General features: G+C 42.4%; 3 protein-coding genes across 4 annotated transcripts; all 3 read right to left on the reverse strand.

The window, feature by feature from the left end:
• Positions 1–4,905: 4,905 nt before the first annotated feature.
• ptrh1 (peptidyl-tRNA hydrolase 1 homolog) lies at positions 4,906–8,240 on the reverse strand. 2 transcript variants are annotated; one of them, XM_026320674.1, is made up of 6 exons: positions 8,186–8,240; positions 7,556–7,684; positions 6,565–6,784; positions 6,033–6,132; positions 5,890–5,935; positions 4,906–5,508 (listed from the first exon to the last, which is right to left on the reverse strand). In XM_026320674.1, the coding sequence occupies exons 2-6, from the start codon at positions 7,673–7,675 to the stop codon at positions 5,242–5,244; spliced, it is 753 nt and encodes a 250-aa protein (XP_026176459.1). In that variant the 5' UTR covers positions 7,676–7,684; positions 8,186–8,240; the 3' UTR covers positions 4,906–5,241. The 2 variants fall into 2 exon arrangements, with proteins under 2 accessions (XP_026176459.1, XP_026176458.1); XM_026320673.1 differs by having other exon boundaries at positions 7,556–8,217.
• A 1,784-nt stretch (positions 8,241–10,024) lies between these two features.
• On the reverse strand, positions 10,025–11,624 carry LOC113139048 (natterin-3-like). The gene is made up of 2 exons (XM_026321997.1): positions 11,494–11,624; positions 10,025–11,151 (listed from the first exon to the last, which is right to left on the reverse strand). The coding sequence occupies exons 1-2, from the start codon at positions 11,594–11,596 to the stop codon at positions 10,040–10,042; spliced, it is 1,215 nt and encodes a 404-aa protein (XP_026177782.1). The 5' UTR covers positions 11,597–11,624; the 3' UTR covers positions 10,025–10,039.
• A 3,299-nt stretch (positions 11,625–14,923) lies between these two features.
• LOC113139041 (natterin-3-like) lies at positions 14,924–16,280 on the reverse strand. The gene is made up of 2 exons (XM_026321991.1): positions 16,187–16,280; positions 14,924–16,015 (listed from the first exon to the last, which is right to left on the reverse strand). Exons 1-2 carry the CDS (start codon positions 16,278–16,280, stop codon positions 14,928–14,930), a joined length of 1,182 nt encoding a protein of 393 aa, XP_026177776.1. The 3' UTR covers positions 14,924–14,927.
• Between the last annotated feature and the right edge of the window lie 3,745 nt (positions 16,281–20,025).

Raw genomic sequence — 20,025 nt, forward strand, 5'->3', positions numbered from 1 at the left:
TACCCAGCAGTATATAAATTACTTCAAATTAGAAGTATATGAGGTAGTTAATGTCAGCTACCCAGCGGTATATGAAGTACTTCCAATTAGAAGTATCAAGCACATTTGGGTAATGGTACTTTTGGACTTTTACTGCAGTATCTGCCACATTTGTACTAAGTGCATGCAGTTTCCTTCAGTTTGACGTGAATCGTCACCTGAGGAGCCACCAAATAAACAAACCTGTACACATCAGTCAAACCAGTCAAGAGCTGCCAGTGTGGAGCTAATTCATGTTTTGCAGTATTAAGCTGTAATGTACTATGATGTAGTATTAAGCTGTAATGTACTATGATGTTTGAAAACTGTACCAGAGGCTTCACATCCTCATTACGTCACAGGTGTGTACACACTGGTCACCTCTGGGCTTCAGAAGGGAAACTGAAGTGTGTGTGTGTGTGCGTGTGTGTGTGTGTTGGCTGATGGTCCAGCATGTGAAGCTGTGTTTGCTGTTCGCTCCTTGTGAGACACTCTGGACAAAACCTCCAGCTCAAAAACCGAATGTAAACAGTGAGACGAGGGGTTAAAGGATAAATTACCCAGCAGGCCTTGCCTTCGGGTCGATAGCGGACCCTTCCCTCCCCTCTCATCAGAGATGGCAGTGGACTGTGCTGTGCCCTGCTCTGTACGCTGAGTTAATGTTTCCGTTGCTGGGAACATCTCTGCACGTTGGATGCTCATTTGCCTCTTAAAGGGCCCCGCTGCTGCCTTTTCATGGCCCTGTAAGAATAATTTAGAGCGGGAGGCCCGAGATCACTGGAGATTATGGCTATGAAAAGGGGAAAAGGACGCGTCATTAACGCTTGCTCATCGGAAAGAGGCGAATGAGAAAAGGATCCCCCAACAGGCCCGGATTCACTGTAACACGAGGCTCTGCCATGGGAAACCGGGACGGCTTCAAAGTCTCTGAGGCTGCAGGGAAAAACCACATGGAGAAAAGAAAGTGTAGCGATGCTGAAGGACACTGCAGCTCCCCACTGAAACATCATAGTAATGCAGGAAGACAGTAAATACATTAAGGTCAGTATAAACTCACTATTTAGCCACACGATGAGTCCCCACTGAAGCATCTACACCTTAAGATCAAGGTGGATAAAACTGTTCTGTGCTACAGAGGAACCATAAAAAGATATGAAATTATGTGTAACACTGCAGTTATAGTGCAACTGTATGTACCAACAGACGTCTGGGGTTACTCTGCCTTACACACTGTGATGTGTGTGAGCTACACATCAACATGAGAGGATTTTATAAAGTATTTTATAAAGTACTTCAAATTGTTGTGACTTTTTTTACATCGTTAGACTGAAAATCAAAGGTCAGTGAAGTTACCATATATGGTTCCAGGTAATAATTTCTCTTAGACTGATCAAGCTACTTGGGTGGGCGGTGAAACTTTTCCACCTAAAAACTAGAAGTCCAGTCGCCATGACTCAACCTCTAGATCGCAGTGACAAGGTTCACAGTAAAAATAAATATAGATATATATGGCATGTGGCTCAGTATAATGAGAACTGCTAGGAGGCTAAAGCTGCCATCTCAATATATAAATGGGTTAAAGGTATATTAGTAGTATTATACATTAGTATTGTAACATAATACATTATAATGCCTTATTTCTAAAAGAAAACACCTATAGTTCATCTTACTAGACTGGGCATATGTCTATGAATGAACCTTTCTCTAAACGGTCTAGTTCTACCTGAACAGGGCATGTGACCGTGGGTGCAGGATTTGTTAGAGGTGCAGAACCATTTTCTTTGAAGCTGTGGAGCCAGACTGAAGTTTGAAATGCTCTGGACCACCACTGATTGGTCAGGTGTCAAAATATCATCTCATGTGATGAGGCCTCATCTTTGATGATTGGCTGAAAGGAATCATGCAGTTCTGCTACATCACAGTGAGGGGTGGGGGTGCGGTTTTGTGCACCCATGAAAGTTACCAAACATGGTTGACTTGCCCAATAAAGGGTTTTAATGTAACTGTACTGGTGAATTAAATCCTACTTCATTTTCAAATGGGGCCTTACTGGTTCCCAGATCTGAGTTTGAGCCGACACCGTGGATCATTTATCCTCAGACTGCTCCGACACACCACGTGGCTCTGCGGCAGGTTGGCGGTGCAACATCAGGAACTCACCTTCTTCACCTGCCGTTCGGAGCTTTTGTGATTTGTTTTTGGTTAAAACAGGAATCGACACAAAACTTTGAGCTAACAAGGAAAACAAAAAGCTCAGCAGAGCTGCAGAGTCCGGGCCGTCTCCTTTCTTCCTGAAAAGTAAAGCTCTTTTGTCATATATGCCTTTGGTGAAGGAGCTGGATTTATTGTTCTTCTACAAAGATCTCCTAAAATAGCCTGAACCAAAATAATGGCAGCCCTTAGAAGTGGCGATAAGTAAGTGGACTGTGATATTTCAAGCGGACTATTGTCTTCAGTTGGTATCACAGGTGTCTTCAATCTTATTCAGCCTGTTGAAAAGGAGAAAAGTCCCCTTTGTGCTGTTTGGTGTCATTGTGTTCACCGCACTGAACATGGACAAGAGAAAGAAAAGAAGATTAATCTGAGGAGATGAAGAAGAAATAAGCACCAAGCATAGTCCAGGTAACAGCTGCAAGACCGTCTCCAGGCAGGGCGATGTTTGTGTGGCCACTTTCTACTTTATTAATAAGGTTAAGATGCAGGGGAACTGAAGAGAGAGACTTTGGATGATGCAGGCTGACCTGATCTTAGTCCAGGTCCCATCAAACCTGAGAGACCTGGAGCTGCCACACAATAAATAAATATTCCACACATTCATAACCAAGTGTGTTATTAGTCTGCAGGAGGGGCGAGATCAGGCTGAGCTGCTGGAACAACTTCTTCCAGTAGAGTACTCATTAACCCTAAAACTAACCCTAACTGTGAACAGCTTCTGGCTAGTATCGACTACTTCATGCTGAAGGCGGCAGGTTCTCTTGGAAAAGTCCCTGCAGGACTCAGTTAGTGGGGACCATAAATGTCTGAAGCAGAAATCCTGGTAATCCATCCAGGAGATGCTGAGATATTTCAGCCCAGCCCCGACGGACAGACGCCGTCCTTTCTGCCACACTGCACACTGGGATCAAAATATCGATCAGAGGGGTGTAAATGTGTGTACGGGCCATTAATGAGGTTCTTAATGAGAATCCCCAGTATCGGTGGAGTCACTGGGTTTGTTTCATGGTTCTGCAGAGTTAGCACATCTGTGGGAAGACCCCCCACCGGGCCACTGTTAGTCCAGCTACGCCTGGCTGTAGAGCATGGGGGAAGGTTGGGGCTCCCAGTCCTGAATGAATTTACGGAGTTTTCTAAAGCCAGTGTCCAGCCCCACCACTGACCTCTGACCCCTGCAGAAGAAAAGTTATTGGAGCCTCCTAAAGCTGACCAGAAAGGGGGGGGGGGAGTGGGAAAGTGGCCTGATGAAGGCGAACGGTGGCTCAACGGGGTCACCACAGCAGAGAAAGGGGGTGGGGTTAGAGGGGTGTTCAGGGTTTGTGTGTGTGGGTCGGGGGTGTCATAGAAGTTTCCTTTCAGCCCCCCCCCCCTCTCCACAAGTGTGTCCCTGCAGCTATTGTGACTCTGAGCTACAGCAGGACAGAAGGCCTCAGACAAACTGGGTCCAAACAATGATTGGCCCCTTTTGTTTCTCGCCTGCTTTTCTTCCTCAGCCCTCCATCACAATCTACTGGCCTCCTTTGTATTGATTTCCCTCATTCAGCGGCTCGTCGGCCTCTTTCCGCTGTTTTATATGCTCTTTTCGGGCTTTTTTGTCCACCTCCTCCCCTGCCGAACCCTCCCTGCTCTGGCATTCTCCACAGTGTGAGAACGCACTGCTCCTCTCGACTGGATGCCACTCATTACAGGCACCTAATTGATGAAGAGTGTAATTAGTTTGACAATTGGAAGAGGAAATCAATATGTTTTGAGGCAACAGAGTCACATCCGCGAGGAAGAGGGCAGCGTGTGAGGGGAACCGTATGTTCGCTTCCACTTTCCCACTCAGCAGAAAAACATGAAGCTTCAACAAAACATTTTGGTTTTTGTCCGGTTTAATTCTGGATTAGACAAACTGCTGGAGCCGCATCACCTGGGAGGAAATGTCTTGTTAATCTATTGACTTAACGTGCACATGCACAAATGAGAGCTGGTGCTGTTGGTTTGATCTTTTAAATCAATACTACCGATATTTACACAGCTCACAAATAAAGACCAACACCAGGACACCCTCCGTCCTGCAGACCAACCCGACTCAATATAGAAAAATAAATAACACAGGACACAGCTTTGACCTTTCACCTCCTCACTTTTAAACGCATTTAAAGTTGGTTTGGTTCTAGTGCTGGACTCACTGCAAGAATAAAGAACAAAACCATTTTCGAAGCAAGAAATAAACTAATAATTAGTTTCTCTACATAAAATCTTTTATTCTTTGTAGTTTCAGGTCAGAAGTTAAACTGGTGGAAAACAGCCGCTGTGGCCTGGAGGCAAGTAACTATAAATAACTAAAGACTATTAGTTGTGGTTTTTTTTTTTTAATCATGAAAAACTTGCTGCTGCAACATGCTGCTTGTCCAGATTGGGATTACTGGGATCACAGTAAACAAGCACCCAGTGAATGTTTGAGATCATTTGGTTTGTGCACTAACAAGTTAAACTGTTCCTACATGTCTTAAGCTTGTTTTCCACTAGCATTGGCTTCCAACCTGCAGAATCACTCCAGGCTGTTTTGTACCTCCTCAGTCCTCCAAGTCTTTAATCCAAGAAATGCTCAGAAATCTTTGCCTCAAAATACACGTAGTGACAGAAAATCACAGGATGAATGAACCAGACAAAAAGAAGATGTGTTCCTCTGCCACAGGCCAAACTTTCTACTATATTTTATTGAAATCTGTTGTGTGGATTCTGAGGTATCAGCAGTACAAACACACTGAGGCATCTGGCTGCTGGTCAGACTTGACCAGCTTGTAAAGGAAATGTATGAATAAATGATCTGTAACCAGTTAACGTCTAAACCAGTCAGTGATACACAGCAGCTGGTCCATGCCCCCATCCCTCCAGCTTTTACATTTTGGTGACGCATGGTTCTGAATCCTGACATGCACCTTCAGACGTGGGCTGCCTCTTCACAGACAATAAACAGAGTCAGGTTCTGTCCTCGAGGCAGTCGTGTGTTTGATAACAGGTTCAGAGACTCTGAGCAGCAGCAGAGTCCTGAGCTGGTGAGGCAGAGAGTTCCCCGTCCTTCTTCTGTGCTGTCTGTCTGTCCCCTGCTGGTGAGGAGGGGGACTGAGAGTCCTGCTGGGAGAGCTGGGAAAGGAGGAGATCTACACTCCGATCCAGAACAGAGTCCAGAACCTTTCGCTCCTCCGAGGAGAATCGGCCCAGAACATGCCGCTCCACTGAAGTGTTTCCCGTGGGCCGGCTGATCCCGACCCGGAGTCTGGGCATCACCTGCAGGAGCGATGGGAGGATGGGATGACCCAACTGGGATTCTTCTGAAAATTTACCTTAATCTGTGTTCTGCACTTCCTGCAGTCACACTGTATAGTCTGGCTGCATTTTACAGTGTGTGTCTATGTAAACAGTGTACATTCTTTTTTCTGTGCGTTTTGGACATTTATGGCAAGAAATTACTTCTGGATAAAGTTCGATTGTACTGCATCAATAACCACTTAAAGTAGAGTTTAAAGTAACTCTAATACCCACATCTCTAAGCACTCCCCCATTTAACTAGATTACAGTTCCCTCAACTTAAAGTTGCCATAAAAACCACAAAGAGACCAAATCAATAAGATAAAATTCCCCAATCTGCCACACTGAGCAGGTACTTACATCAGTCTGCAGACAGTCCACACAGGAGCGGACTCCGTTATGTCCCCTGAAGAAGAATTGGGGTTCAAAGTTAAATTTGCATCCAGGGTGTAACTTTTCTTTTTCCACAGAACATCACATTCAGCGTCTGTAACCCGACCGACCTGGCACTTCCTCCAAGTTTGATGGAGATTTTCCCCAGAGGTTTGTCCAGGTCATCGTGGACCAGCAGGATGTCTTCAGGTCTGACCCCGTATTTACCAGCTGGAGAGGACAGATACTTCAGATCATCAGGAATTCAATGTGATGTTAGTTTCCCCTCTACCCCAATAAAAATCCAAATCTTAATTGGTTCCCTTGGGCCCAAAGTGACGTCAACCCTCAAACTTTTTGTCACACAAACAAACAAAAAAGTAAGTAAATACTAAATATTTGTCTCACAGAGACAATTTATTAAAAGAAAGTGCTTGAGAAAAAGACACAGGAAGTTGGTTTACAGAGATGTGAACAAAGCCAGTTAGTGATGGGAGCAGAGAGCACTCAGAGGTAAAGATGAGAACAGAGCAAACAGCTCAGGATGTGAGGGCCCAGTTTGTTCTGCTCATGAACACAACAATGCAGTAAACAACCAAACATCCTCACACAGGGAACAACAGCAAAGCACAGACTCGGTCAGTGCACTGGCAGTGACCTCACCTGCTTTGGCCACTGACACGCCGTTGATGTTCATCAGCAGCCTGGGACGGAGCAGCACCACATGTGAGCTTTGGACCTCCGACACGATGACCTCACCGGACACGTGCTTGTCACCGCGCCAACGGTCAGCCACGCCAAGCCGGGCGGCGAGTGCGCCGAGCACCGCCATGCCAACGCTGTGTCTGGTACCCTCCATTCCCGGGTTACCCAGCCCCACCACCTGCCCCGCACAGACACACACAGACACACACAGACACACACAGACACACACAGAGTTATTTAGGTGTTTTCCCAATAAAGACAAATACAACTGCTGCCTTGCACTGATGGTACTGATCCACTGGCAACAGCTCTATTGACAGACATGGTACAGATTCAATGTATGGAGATGGCACTGCCTCCACATGCTGACACTTCTGTGTTTGAACAAGCTGAATTTGTAGTTTATACTGGAAAGGTCCAATTAAAAAGTAGATAAAAGATGAAAAACTGTTTATTAAAAGAAATGAAACATGCCACAAAATCATCTTGATGGTGCCACAGTGAAATAAAATGTCTTGTTATATTCTTATGTTTATGGCTATACAGGAAAGTGCTACCAAATCACAGAAGAACCTCACAGCAAACACAGATAGCAAAACCAAACTCCATTTGAAAATCTACAAATTTAACATAGCCTTGTTTTGTTATAGCCATATGGCTAACTGGACATGACACATTCAGTATCCAATACAAAGAAGCATCCATATGTATGACAGTTATACAGATCAGAGAAGACTGACTCGGAAAATGTGTTTAGCTTTGCATTATGGGATGGATACTTTGACCAGACACCACAACAATAATAAACTGGCAGATTTGTTTAAAGTGTTTGGTGGGAACTATCAATCCAGTAATTACCTGGTGATTATTAGGACTGATCAAACACAAGTTAAACAAGTGTCTAGTTAGTGTTGCAGGTAAATAGATAAAGTGAGGTTTTCCTACTTACCAGCTTTCGTCGGCTTTCAGTGTGTATTTCTGCTTCTATGCCCATCGCGGGTGTAAACAGCTCACTCAGCAAAACCCGGTTTACGGCTCGTGTTAAAAGTCGTCGCATTGTGGCAAACATAAACAGTTTCTTGAAGAAATGTGACAAATAACGACAAAATTTACTTAAAAACTTGCCTTTTTTCATACGGCCTATAAAACAGCCTGTCAGCTCCTATAAATCGGTCAAACATCAGAGGTTTTCACTGCACAGAAACGACAGTCCCTATGAGAACACGCTGTGTGTTGGTTTTGTTAATGGGATGATTTTTCAATGGGGTTCGCTGTATTTGAACTGAGCCTCTAGCCGCATTTATCCGCATTAAGTCAGCCTTTAGTTGATCAAATTGACACGAATTGACACGATCCTCTGACGTCTGGAACAAAGTTTTTACATCAGATTTTTGTCTCAACTCTGGGAATGTAACTTTGGCAGCTAATGCTAGCATGCTAACGTTAGCTTCCCCATGATATCAAAACAGCGACAACGTTGACGTTAAACACGAAATACGTTAAAAACACAAGCACCGATTAGAATAACTTATGATTTTATGTATTTTTAAAGATATTCTAAACTCTCCAATGAAACAACCTTAGCTTGTCCTCCGCCTCTCCATTACACCATCAACGACTGCCGCAAAGACAACACGAGGGAGACTGTGTGTTGGGCCACAGCGCCCCCAGCTGGTCGCCCGAGAACTACACGTTATTTCCACAGAGACAACTGGTTTGTTTTTCAGAGGCTTCCTGGGTAATAGAGATAAACTGAGAACCAGAGGTGGAACAATTGATTTATTTTACAGAGCTCCCACTAAAAGTCCTGCATTTCAAATGTTACTGCAGTAAAAGTCCAAAAGTACCATCAGCCAAATGTACTTGAAGTATCCAAAGTAAAAGTACTCATTGTGCAGAATGGCCCATTTCACATGAATGGATCTGATATTATTGGATTCTAATTATTGATGATTATTGTGTTGATCACTTTAATGTTGGAGCTGACGTTAACTACCTCATATACTTCTAATTTGAAGTACTTTATATACCGCTGGGTGGCTGACGTTAACTACCTTATATACTTCTAATTTGAAGTACTTTATATACCTCTGGGTGGCTGACGTTAACTACCTCATATACTTCTAATTTGAAGTACTTTATATACCGCTGGGTGGCTGACGTTAACTACCTTATATACTTCTAATTTGAAGTACTTTATATACCTCTGGGTGGCTGACGTTAACTACCTCATATACTTCTAATTTGAAGTACTTTATATACCGCTGGGTGGCTGACGTTAACTACCTTATATACTTCTAATTTGAAGTACTTTATATACCGCTGGGTAGCTGACGTTAACTACCTTATATACTTCTAATTTGAAGTACTTTATATACCGCTGGGTAGCTGACGTTAACTACCTTATATACTTCTAATTTGAAGTACTTTATATACCGCTGGGTAGCTGACGTTAACTACCTTATATACTTCTGATTTGAAGTACTTTATATACTACTGGGTATCTTGGTAATTTTTAAAGTTATCAGATAAATGTAGAGCTCTGGCTCTGACATGTAGTGAAGTCCAAGGATGAAGTAGCACAACATGGAAAAACTCAAGTAAAGTACAAATACCTCAAACAGACAAAGTGCAGTACTTATGAACATTTATTTAGTTAATTTCCAACACTGCAATAAAACCTGTGCATTAAGACAAATTGTATAGAACATCCAAAAAGTAAACATGATGAGATTATTTGTTTAAAAAAAGTTCTGATTCTATATTTTAAATACCAAACTTTCAAAAACCAATTGTTTTTCCATCCACTGTTAGAGTTTCCCTGAATTAATATTTGATCCTTAATGAGTTTTTTTTGGTTACAAAGAAAAAGTATCTGAGCTCAGTAGCAAAACTTCTCTCCCAACATATTTTACTTGACCACAGAGTAAGAAACAAAATAACCTCTACCCCATTAAACAAAACTGTCACAGGACACAGAACAAAACTTGGTTGCAAAGTGTCACACCTGTGAATTTATAATGAGCACTCACCTGTTGCCAATTAGGACTCATCAGCAAAACTGGCTGCTAGTGTTTGGTTCACTTCGTAACAGACTCTACAGACTTTAGTCAGACAGCATGTTATACTGTGCAGTGTTTAATCAAAGCTGACCATGGATTTGTTCAATAATTTAGTTAATATTTAATTAGCAGTGCTATGTTTTTGAAATCCATACAAATAATGCAGAATATTTTAATTATTTTAGTTAATGTAGTGTAGCAGGTTTTTCAGTTTGACTAGGAGTGAAACTAAAAAGGGATGTTCATTAAAAAAAAAAAATTTGGTCTTTTTTCAGTTCATCACAAATTAAAGAAAGACCAGAAACAAAAAGCTCCTTGAACGTTTTAATTGAATTGTATGTGGAACAGTTTTTTTTTTTTTTTTTGCTGTTTTACATTTTACTATGAGGCGGCTGATCTTCAGGGTTGAGCTTGGAGCAGGGAACAGCGTCAGGAACCGGCTGACATCTCTCCACCACAGCGTTGATCTCACCTACGTTCACGCCGTCGTACGTGCCTGTGATGTACGTCCAGTGTGTGTCTCCGTTGTGGTTGGTCCTGCTCAGCCTGCCCGTGAAGGGGATGTCGGCCTTCATCTTCCTGCCGTCCATCCTCACGGTACAGGAGTGGTTGGGTGGGACCAGCAGCTGAACAGAGACAGAGTGACTGATGGTCTCCACCATGGTGGTTCCCTCTGAGAAGGTGACCGTCTGCTCCTTGGTGAAGTCCACGGTCCCGGGGCCAAGGATGGGGACTTTGCCCTTCATGGTGGAGATGGAGCCGTTGCGGGTCTCCCTGCCAATGTCCCAGGTTTTCTCCACGGTGCTGGTCTTCTCCAGCCTCACTGTCTTCTCCACATTTCTGCACTCCAGGTTGGTGACCTTGGCGAGCTTCAGGGCCTCTGGGGGTTGGTGGAACAGCTCCATCTGGTCAACGGCATATTCCACATGAGAGATGTGCTGGCTGTAGCTGTCTCTGTTGATGGCCAGGACCTGGTATTTCTTGTACCAGTACTCACTGCCCTCCCACGGGAGGAAGAAGGCCTTGTGCCGGGTCACCACTTTGCCAAGACCATACTTGTTTTTCCCGACGTAGATGTCTGAGTTGGGGCAGGTTTTGATGGAATACTGAGGGACAGACCCGTATGAATCTTCAACCCACTGCAGGAACTCAAAGTGGTCTACGTTGACCAGAATCTCAAACTTGGAGGATGCGTACTCTTTGTCAGCGTAAGGGTACAGACAGAAGTTCCCTTTGCTGGGAGTGTAGAAGCCGGCCTCGCAGTTGACTTTGCACACGTAGTCGCTGCGCTCGGCGTAGCCATTGAAGATGGCCATGGCGCCATTTGGGAGGGAGCCGTTCCACGTGACCCACTTGAGGTTGACGTGTTCATCAAACATTGGGAAGGAGCTCATCGCGGTTTCTGGGATCTCTCTGATTTCAGGAGTGTTGATGACTTCTCGAGAAGGGACGACATCTTCCCGGGTGGGGTTAAGCCGCGGCTCTGCAGGCCGAGACAAAGACATTTACTGTGGTTTATTTTTTAACATGGAACATCTGGAGAGTTTGTGACGAAACAGGCAAAGAGAGAAAAGAAACGTTTTTGTTCTTGACTGCAGACTGTGTGCACACTACACTGCCACCTGCTTTATGGACTAAATCAAGGATAAGTGAGGGAGGTGTATCATGAGCTGAAGTCAGCAACAATCTTATGATGGTTTATTGTTTTAAATGTATCGTGTTTAATTTCTGCTAATGATCATTTTTAAGAGGCAGATCATTTATTTTGGAATTCAAGGCTCCGTTCGAGTTTCTGAGCAGAAGGAAGTGAAGTGTTGAGACTCACTGTTGGAGGTTTCTTGGCCTCCTTTCAGCAGCGGGTCAGACTGCAGCGCTGGGCTGCAGAGCTGCAGCACTGCCAGGACGACAACAGCCACGCAAGTCCTCATCTGGACTCAGGGAAAACACAACAGCACTGGGAATTCAGTTTGAAGCGAAGAAATACAGCAATAAATATCCAATATTATTGATTATACTTGACCTTTTATTACTTTTTTATAATTTACTTTTCATGTTTCTCATTGAATTAAATGAAAAATGAATAAGTTTGTTTATATTTACAATTTTACTGACCAGCACAACCAGCCTTTATTTCAAAACGGGGCCTGATGAGTTTGTTCTTCTTGCTTTTAAAAGATTAAATGTCCTCATCGGCAGAATATGAGTTTATTTTTAGGGTTGTGAGGTACATGCTCTACTCCCAGTTTATTCAGAAATATTATAAATATAAGTAGCATCACATCAAATGCAGAGAGTGCACAGAAACAGTTCTGATCATGTACATGTTAATGCACATGGTGCAAAGATTAAATATCTGCTTCATGAAGCAAAGAAGAAGAAAGAAAACCACCAGTGGATCACAGGAACCAGGCTCAGTGTCAGCCCAGACAATCAATTAGCAGCACATCAGACCAGTTTATTTTTGATTCTGATTAGCAATAATATTATTTAACTGCAGGAAAATCAGGCAGTAAAATGGTGCAGAAGCAGGAAAATGAGCCCAGATGTACAGAAGCAGTTTTTACCTCGACAGGTTCCTCCTGCAGTGGTGCCGCCTGCTGCATGTGCTGAGTTTTAAACGCTCCCTGCAGACTTATTGCCCCCAATAAACAGGAGAGCAGGGCACAGGAGCCTCTCGCCCATTGACCCAGTGTTTTCCCTTCTCCTGCTGCAGTTTGAATGTGGCCCCAGAGCAGAAAATAACCACAAGTAACCTGTTTGTAACCTGTATACACTGAGGTAAGAAGGCTGACTGAACAGGTTTGGTCCTTTCAGCAGCACCTTGACAGTTACCGTCCACCGTTCTACAGAATCAGAAGGAGATGGTCTGGATTCAGCCTGGGACTAATCAGTTCCAGGCTGAAACATGCAGTCATGTTTTTTCCACATGCTGCTTTGGCCTTTTGATGCTCCCTAGTGAAAACCAGTGGTTAAATGGTTTATGTCCTGACCCTGACCCTAATCAGATCCTTCCCCTGTAGAGGCATACCTGGGACAGGTTTGGAATAGGCCTGTGTTTCTGCATTTGCTATACAGATTGTACATGTTATGAGTGTGTGTTAGGCTGAGCTCAGGTTGCCTGAACAGTTAACATTTTGACAATAATACTTGTACAGCTGCTACAATAGGTTTATCTCATATCTCATATCTCACTCGTTAATTAATAACATGAGTTTAGTTTCTCTCTAAACCAGAACCAGCAGCAGTACAGATTCTCAGGTCAGGGTCGAGCTGTATAGATGAGACATACTTCGTCCTTGACCACAAGACGTCTACCTGCGGCCATCGACGTGTGTAAAAACAGGATCCGTGCTGATAATGATAACAGAATTAAAAAGCAGCCCTGTCCCCTCCTTGTTCTCTGAATGTTCTCTTTGATGAGCCTGTTGCTTCATAAATACATTTACCAGGATTTAAAGTCCTGTACTTAGTGGGTGAAGGAGGATAGCATGATGTCCAAAGTGCTGTGGAGCTCTTTCTCTACTGATGACAAGATAACAGCATGTGTAGATAAGCTCAGGCTGGGAACACAGTGATCAGATCTCCTGCAGTAGAGGGTCATTGATTAAGACTGTTGCGTAATGTCGCTGGCTGCCAAGATTAAACCCGGAGAGGAGCAGCTCAACGCGGACATTGTTCCCCACGAGCAGCTCTATCACCGAAAATCGCTGATGTCAGGGGCATGTGGGAGCGCCCTTGAGACAGAATGTTATTATCAATTTATTTATTTAAGTCTGAATGAGGTCTGTGTGTGTGTGTGAGCCCAGGCTGTGGAGCAGTGATTTAAATGGACAGAACTGCACTGTCACTGCCGTAAACAACTTTATATGATGCTCTTTAGATGCAGATGCATAGTGTTTGACACAGCTGATGTTGTTATTCATCTACATGTGAAACAATGCAGGGTTTTCTCAGAGGCAAAGTCTGTAAGATTCTCTGTTAAAGGAACTATAGATCCCTGTATTCTGAGCTGAATGTTGAAATCTGAATTTGTGTGAAACAGAAGCAGCATTTAATCACTACTTCATCAATTCACTGCAGCTGTTTATCCAACCAAAGAACAGAATAACCCTAACCCTCCTCCTACAGTTGGGTAACCGAGACCTTCACCCTAACCCTGACCCAGACTGCTCCACCTGACACCTAACCCTACCATTCAAACCTGAACCTAACTTTGATCCTTAATTAGGTCACGAACATTCAGCTAATACCAGCTTCTTCCTGCTGTGGTCAGCAGTCTGCCATCTGGTCTGCAGACAGGTTCACTTTGAAACTGCAGGTTCACTGACTTTGTGTTGTGCAAATGTGAAACTATGTATGAGAAAAATACTCCCAGTAGGATTTGTCACTGTGCATCTGTACACACGAATGCATGTGGCACTATGGACCAGACTAATTCCTGAATAAACTGAATCGTAAGTTAAGTGATAATATCAGTAGTAGTGAAAAGCAGTAATCAAATGTAACTAAGTACATTTACCCAAGTACTGTGCATTTGTGAAGTACTTGTACTTTTATAACTTGTAGTCTACAACACCTCATTTAACTTTTACTGCACTATATTTATCTGACAGCAGGAACAACGGCTAACTTTGACCATAAACATTTTAGATACAGATTTGAGAATGTATTTTTTAATACCTAAGTTTTAGTCGCTAACTCTGTAGCTCATATTTTCAAAAACTTTAAAAACTGGCTGCAGACAAGAGACATTGGCAGGAAATTTTTGATATTGGCTGTGATGTTGTTAACTCACAGGTTTAGAGTCAGGGTTCAGGCCAGGGCCCACTAATATTTTCACCACCTCAACCATTTAAAAATTAAGATAATAAAATGCACCTATTATTCATATTATTATTAAAACATTCAGCAACATCCAGTTCATTAACTGTTCCAGCTAATACTTCAGTATTTACTGACCTGCACTGTGACAATATACCATCCTCAGGAGAAAATACTAAATAATATAATGAAATAATATTTTCAAGGCTTAAATAACGAACAGTGTTAATTCAACTGTTATTATCTTTCATGATTTCCATGTGTTGTTAAACAGGTGAAATGAATGAAAGCAAAGAAAAGTGTCATATGATTTTATTATTAAATGCATTGAGCAAAAGATATTTGTGCATGGATCTGTTTTTACTGTGACACATCATCAAGATCACAAACTTCAGTTGTTCTTTTGACAATATCTTTTGGTGCATTTCTGTCAGTCTTTCAGGGGCAAGGCTGGGCATCAGCCACAGGTTCGCAGCGGTCCACCACGGCCCGGACTTCTCCGATCTGGATGCCGTCATAGGTCCCAGAGATGGACGTCCACTGGGTCTCTCCATTGCGGTAGGTGCGGCTGAGGCGAGCTGTGTAGGGGATGTCAGCTTTGAACTTGCGTCCCTCCATGCGGACTCTGCAGGAGTGGTTCGGGGGGATGGTGAGCTCCACGGACACGGAGTGGCTGAGGGACTCCACGACTGTGGTTCCTCTGGAGAACTGCAGCGTCTTTTCACCAGTCAGCTCGATGCCCCCAGAGCCGACGAGGGGGATCTTGGCAGTGATGCTGCCTGTGATACCCAGCATGGTGGCTCGGCCAATGTTCCAGGTTTTCTCTGTTTCTGTGGTCTTTGAGATGGTGACCGTCTTCACCACTGACTGGCATTCATTGTTTGTGACCCCAGAGATGCGCATGGTCTCAGGAGGGTACTGGAAGATGGCGACCTCATCTATGGCGTATTTGACATCAGTGATGTGCTGGGAGTAAGCATCCCTGTTGATGGTCAGGACTTCGTAGTTCTTATACCAGTACTCATCGCCTTCCCAAGGCAGGAAGAATGCTTCAAACTGAGAAACAACCTTTCCAAGGCCGTACTTGTTCTTCCCAACGTAGATGCTGACACCCGGGCAGGTCATGACTGAATATCGGGGCACTGAACCGTAAGAACCTTCCTTCCACTCCAAAAACTCAAAGTTGTCTTTGTTAGCCAGGATCTCAAACTCAGGGGCGTAGTACTCGCGGTTACCATAGGGGTAGCGGCAGTAGGGGCCGAGGTTGGGGTTGTAGAAGCCGGCCTCACACTTGTACTTGCAGACATAGTCGGTGCGTTTAGTGTAACCGTTGTAGATGGAAACTGCACCATTTGGCAGAGATCCGTCCCATGTCAGCCACTCCAGGTTAACATTGTCACCGAACATGAATGAGGAAGGAAGATCCCCTTGCTGCTCCAGGTCAGCAGGAGTCAGAGGACCTGACACCACTTGGTCCCCAGTCAGTTCGGGGACCTGATCCTCCAGCTCTGGGTTCAGTAAGGAAACTGTGAAAGAGACAGAGTTTACAAATTAAACTAAACTGCACTTGATTAATGAGAAACTTTACAGCTGAAAAGAAAGCAGGGAACAAAATGTAAGTAGTCTGAGAAATCTGAAAATGATGATTATTATTATTCTGTTACAGAGTAAAATAGCAACTCGAAGAAAATGTTCACCTTTCCTGAACTGTGAGCTCTTCTGGACAATGTCCTGCAGACTGGCTGAGGACAGTGCCAGCAGGACCGGCAGCAACAACACCGTCACCTTCATCTGGACACAAATCAAGAGACTCAACATATTAAATATGTTTTGGTCCCAACATTTCACACTTTCAAAAACATGATCACTTAACAACATCTCCTCATGTTATAAGCATGTAGTAGAATCTAATATTGTAATTAATTCAGATCATTTCCTGTAAATTTAAATTGTAAGATAGTAAAATATTTTTAATGAACTACATTAAGAAACGTTTATATGTTAAAGACAAACTTTGTCAAACTTTGAAGCAGAAATTTTAAATATTAAATTATACATGAAGTGCATTAGAAAGAAAAACAATATTTGATTTTTACACATTATATCTTGATTGTGATTGAACTATATTGTCCAGGCCTGATTAAATGAAGGTGATAAGAGACTGAGCCACACTCACCTTGGCAGTTGCTCCCCACTGAGTCCACATCCAGTCACCTCCATGTTATATAGCTGCTTTATGGCTGAATCATAAACTGTGATCATAAACTTTCCCGTCTGTCTGGGATCTGACTTTGACCAATAAACACAGTTAACACTGATGTTTTTTACTGCTTGTCAGTGTCTCTTATTTTCCCTTTAACGTTTCTTCCTGCCAACATCTTAAAAGACATTTATGTTGATCTTTATGTGGTGTTTTGACCACTAGTCTGAGACATCTGCAATGGCAATGTCAGGAGAAGGGAGTGCCATGAATAGCTTGGTGTCATCAGCATATTGTAGGTTGAGCCAAATTACATGGGGACATGTTTGCCTGAGCAAGAAATCATTAGAAACTCAGTTTTTAAAGGATTGATGTCTATAAAGGGTTAATGATCCTAGTGGTGAAAGTGAGTTGAAAAATTGTTACACATTGATGGATTTTTGTGTTTTAAAGTGTTTAACTACTCACTTAGTTAGTTTTTCCATCAGCACATCCCTGTGAGCAGAAACTGATGAAACTACAAGGCAGTTCATAAAATATCACAGTGGAATCAAAAATGACTTGGCTAACTTTCTGTGTCATAATATGCACCTGATGAAAATATAAACCACATAAACTCCTCATCACCTCTATCATCTCAACCCACCACCTTCAGTCCTGACGTCATCAGATCAACCAGTGATCTTTCTGTCTGCTCGGACCACTCAATCACTTCTTTAAATATCACCACCTCCTCCCCATCACCACCAATATCCATCATGTCCAGGGACATAGGATCCCACCAACCACCTCCTGGTTCAACACCACCACCAGTAGCTTCTAGGCGCCAGGGATCTATCTATCTGTCTTCATATGGACCTGCACCCTATGAATAATAATAATCATAATGTAGTAATAATAATAATAAGAAATTTTCACCTGCTCACCCATAACATCTGACTACATATTATTATTTATCTTCCTGTGTTTTTAACTATTCTCTCCCCGTGTTGCAGGCGGCATCTTTTTAATATTTAGTGGCACCACTAGTTCCTGTATATAAATCAACTGTGTCTTCACAATAGAGACCTGTTGGTGGAAGAGTGCTGGTTTCAAGCTGCAAACTGGTTTGGAGCTTCAGGACAGGTGTGAACAAAGGATTAAAACTCCAACTGCAGACAGAAAAAAACAGTCATCTGATAGTACTGACCACCTTCCAGGTGTCTGCAGCGATGAAAGGCAAAAACTAAGATCATTTGCTCCTTCGTCTAATTTACCACAGCCTTACAGTCGTCTTCATGCTGATCTCTCACCCAGTTCAAAAGGAGCACAGCTAAATCCTGGATAAGATACAGGGTTATTAATGCACTGATAAAGCTCTGACTAATCAGTTTTCTCTTGTACTGTATCAGTGACCTTTGCTGTATCATTGCAGTGCTTGTCACCCACATAACATCTAATTTTTTGTTGATTTCTAGCAGTTTTATATTTTGTAAAAGCTGACATTAATGATACCAGGTAGTGTCATCAGCAACAATAGTGAGGGCTAAACCCCCCTAAGGATGAAAACCTGGAACCGCCCCTGCTCCTACTGTATTGCAACATTGTTCCTCCGGCATAATTGTTTTTACCTATAATGTCAAAAACACATTTAATAATTGATGAAAACATGACACAAAAATAAAGATTGTAAAAAAAACCAAACTAATTCAATACTATTTTATTAGTATTTCTGGGAATACATATCACACAACAAACAACATGTAACTTCAAATACCACAAAACAACTTTTCCCTTTCATTTAAATGTTAAGATAAATGTTCTGTTTTTCTATATTTTTACCACCAGAAGTTTCCGCAGCTTTTACCTGGACCTTATGGTTCCATCAGCTGATTCAGGTGTCACCCCCACAGAAGCTCTAAATTGGTTTCTAAGAAAAAGTTATTTTTGACTTCCCACACTAGCACAAAACTGGTTATCTGGCATGTACTCACAGACATACATACAGATATATGTCTATGTATATATAAGTTTTTGTTAATTCAGTGAAAACACAGAGGCTAAAAAAGGTGGTATAGTCACACATATACTGTAGTCACGTGTTAAAACTGTAGTACTGTGTCACATATAAGTACTGTAGTAACTCAAAATGGTCATTTGTTATGTTCTTTGTACCTGATACATGCGATTTCTAATTGATATTTTCACAGTATTATTTATTGTGTACTACTGTATGTGCTGGTATCTGAAGTGTGTGCTGAGAAATGATTATCTATCAGTGACACCTGCTGGACTTGGACTATAAGACACCCCAGCTCAGGCCCTACTGTCCTGATCTTTTTATATCAATAGGTTTTATAAACTGGACAAAATTAGGACACTTGCTCCGTACTGCAAAAATTAAAAATATATTAGTAGACACTTTAATCCCCTTTTTATTTCTAAACAGCAGAATAAAACCATTAATGACCATAAATCCTGGACAATCTGGTCACTAAAAACAGCATTATAACAAACAAATGTGTACAACATTAAGAATAACATAACAGCTCAGGACATATTTTGAAATATGGGTAGAAATATACATATGGGTAGAAGTACTCAGATCCTTCACTGCAGTAACAGTAGAAATCAGTAGAAAGCCCTGTGTGTTTGTCCTAACACAGTGAGTATGAACATGCTGTGAAGACACTGGGTGACCTGAAATACGTCTCTCCTAAACAGCACTGTTTCACTTTAAAACTCACATGGTGATCACAGCAACTGTGTGACATGGGAGTGTGATGAGTATTGGTCTAACTACTTACAAGTCCTGAAGTGAAATGAAGACATCATCGTCCAGCAGATTTAATATGTTAAATCCAACACTAATGAGTCTCAAATCATCCACTGACCTCCTGAGATGTGAGATTGTCAAAGAGCCATCAGCAACTATGAGTGCTGCTCAGGGCTGTAAGGGTTTTGGACTGGAGGGTGTCTTTCCACCAAGGTATCCATAGTTCACGTTGTAGCTTCAGGAAACAGGATGGGATGGGAGGGGTAAAGACGGGCTTATGGTGGGAGATTTGAATCTGTTCTGAGTCTCATTAGACCCTTTAAAGGCTGAAGAAATCAGGTAGAGTAGCTTTAAATACACTATGTGGTCAGACAACAGATACATGTTTTATAGCAGTTTATTTATTAATCACAAAATTATTTTTCCAGAGAACTTAAATGTACCAAATAATATTCATAAGGTGCAGAACTGAAAACAAGTTTCGTTCTTCTCAATGAGCAGCACAGGACATATTTTATCATCTTATTTACTTTGTACAAGCAGGCACAAGGTATTATTATATTATATATGTTTTATTGAGG

The sequence above is a fragment of the Mastacembelus armatus genome, chromosome 9, assembly GCF_900324485.2.
Source record: "Mastacembelus armatus chromosome 9, fMasArm1.2, whole genome shotgun sequence".
NCBI lineage: Eukaryota > Metazoa > Chordata > Actinopteri > Synbranchiformes > Mastacembelidae > Mastacembelus > Mastacembelus armatus.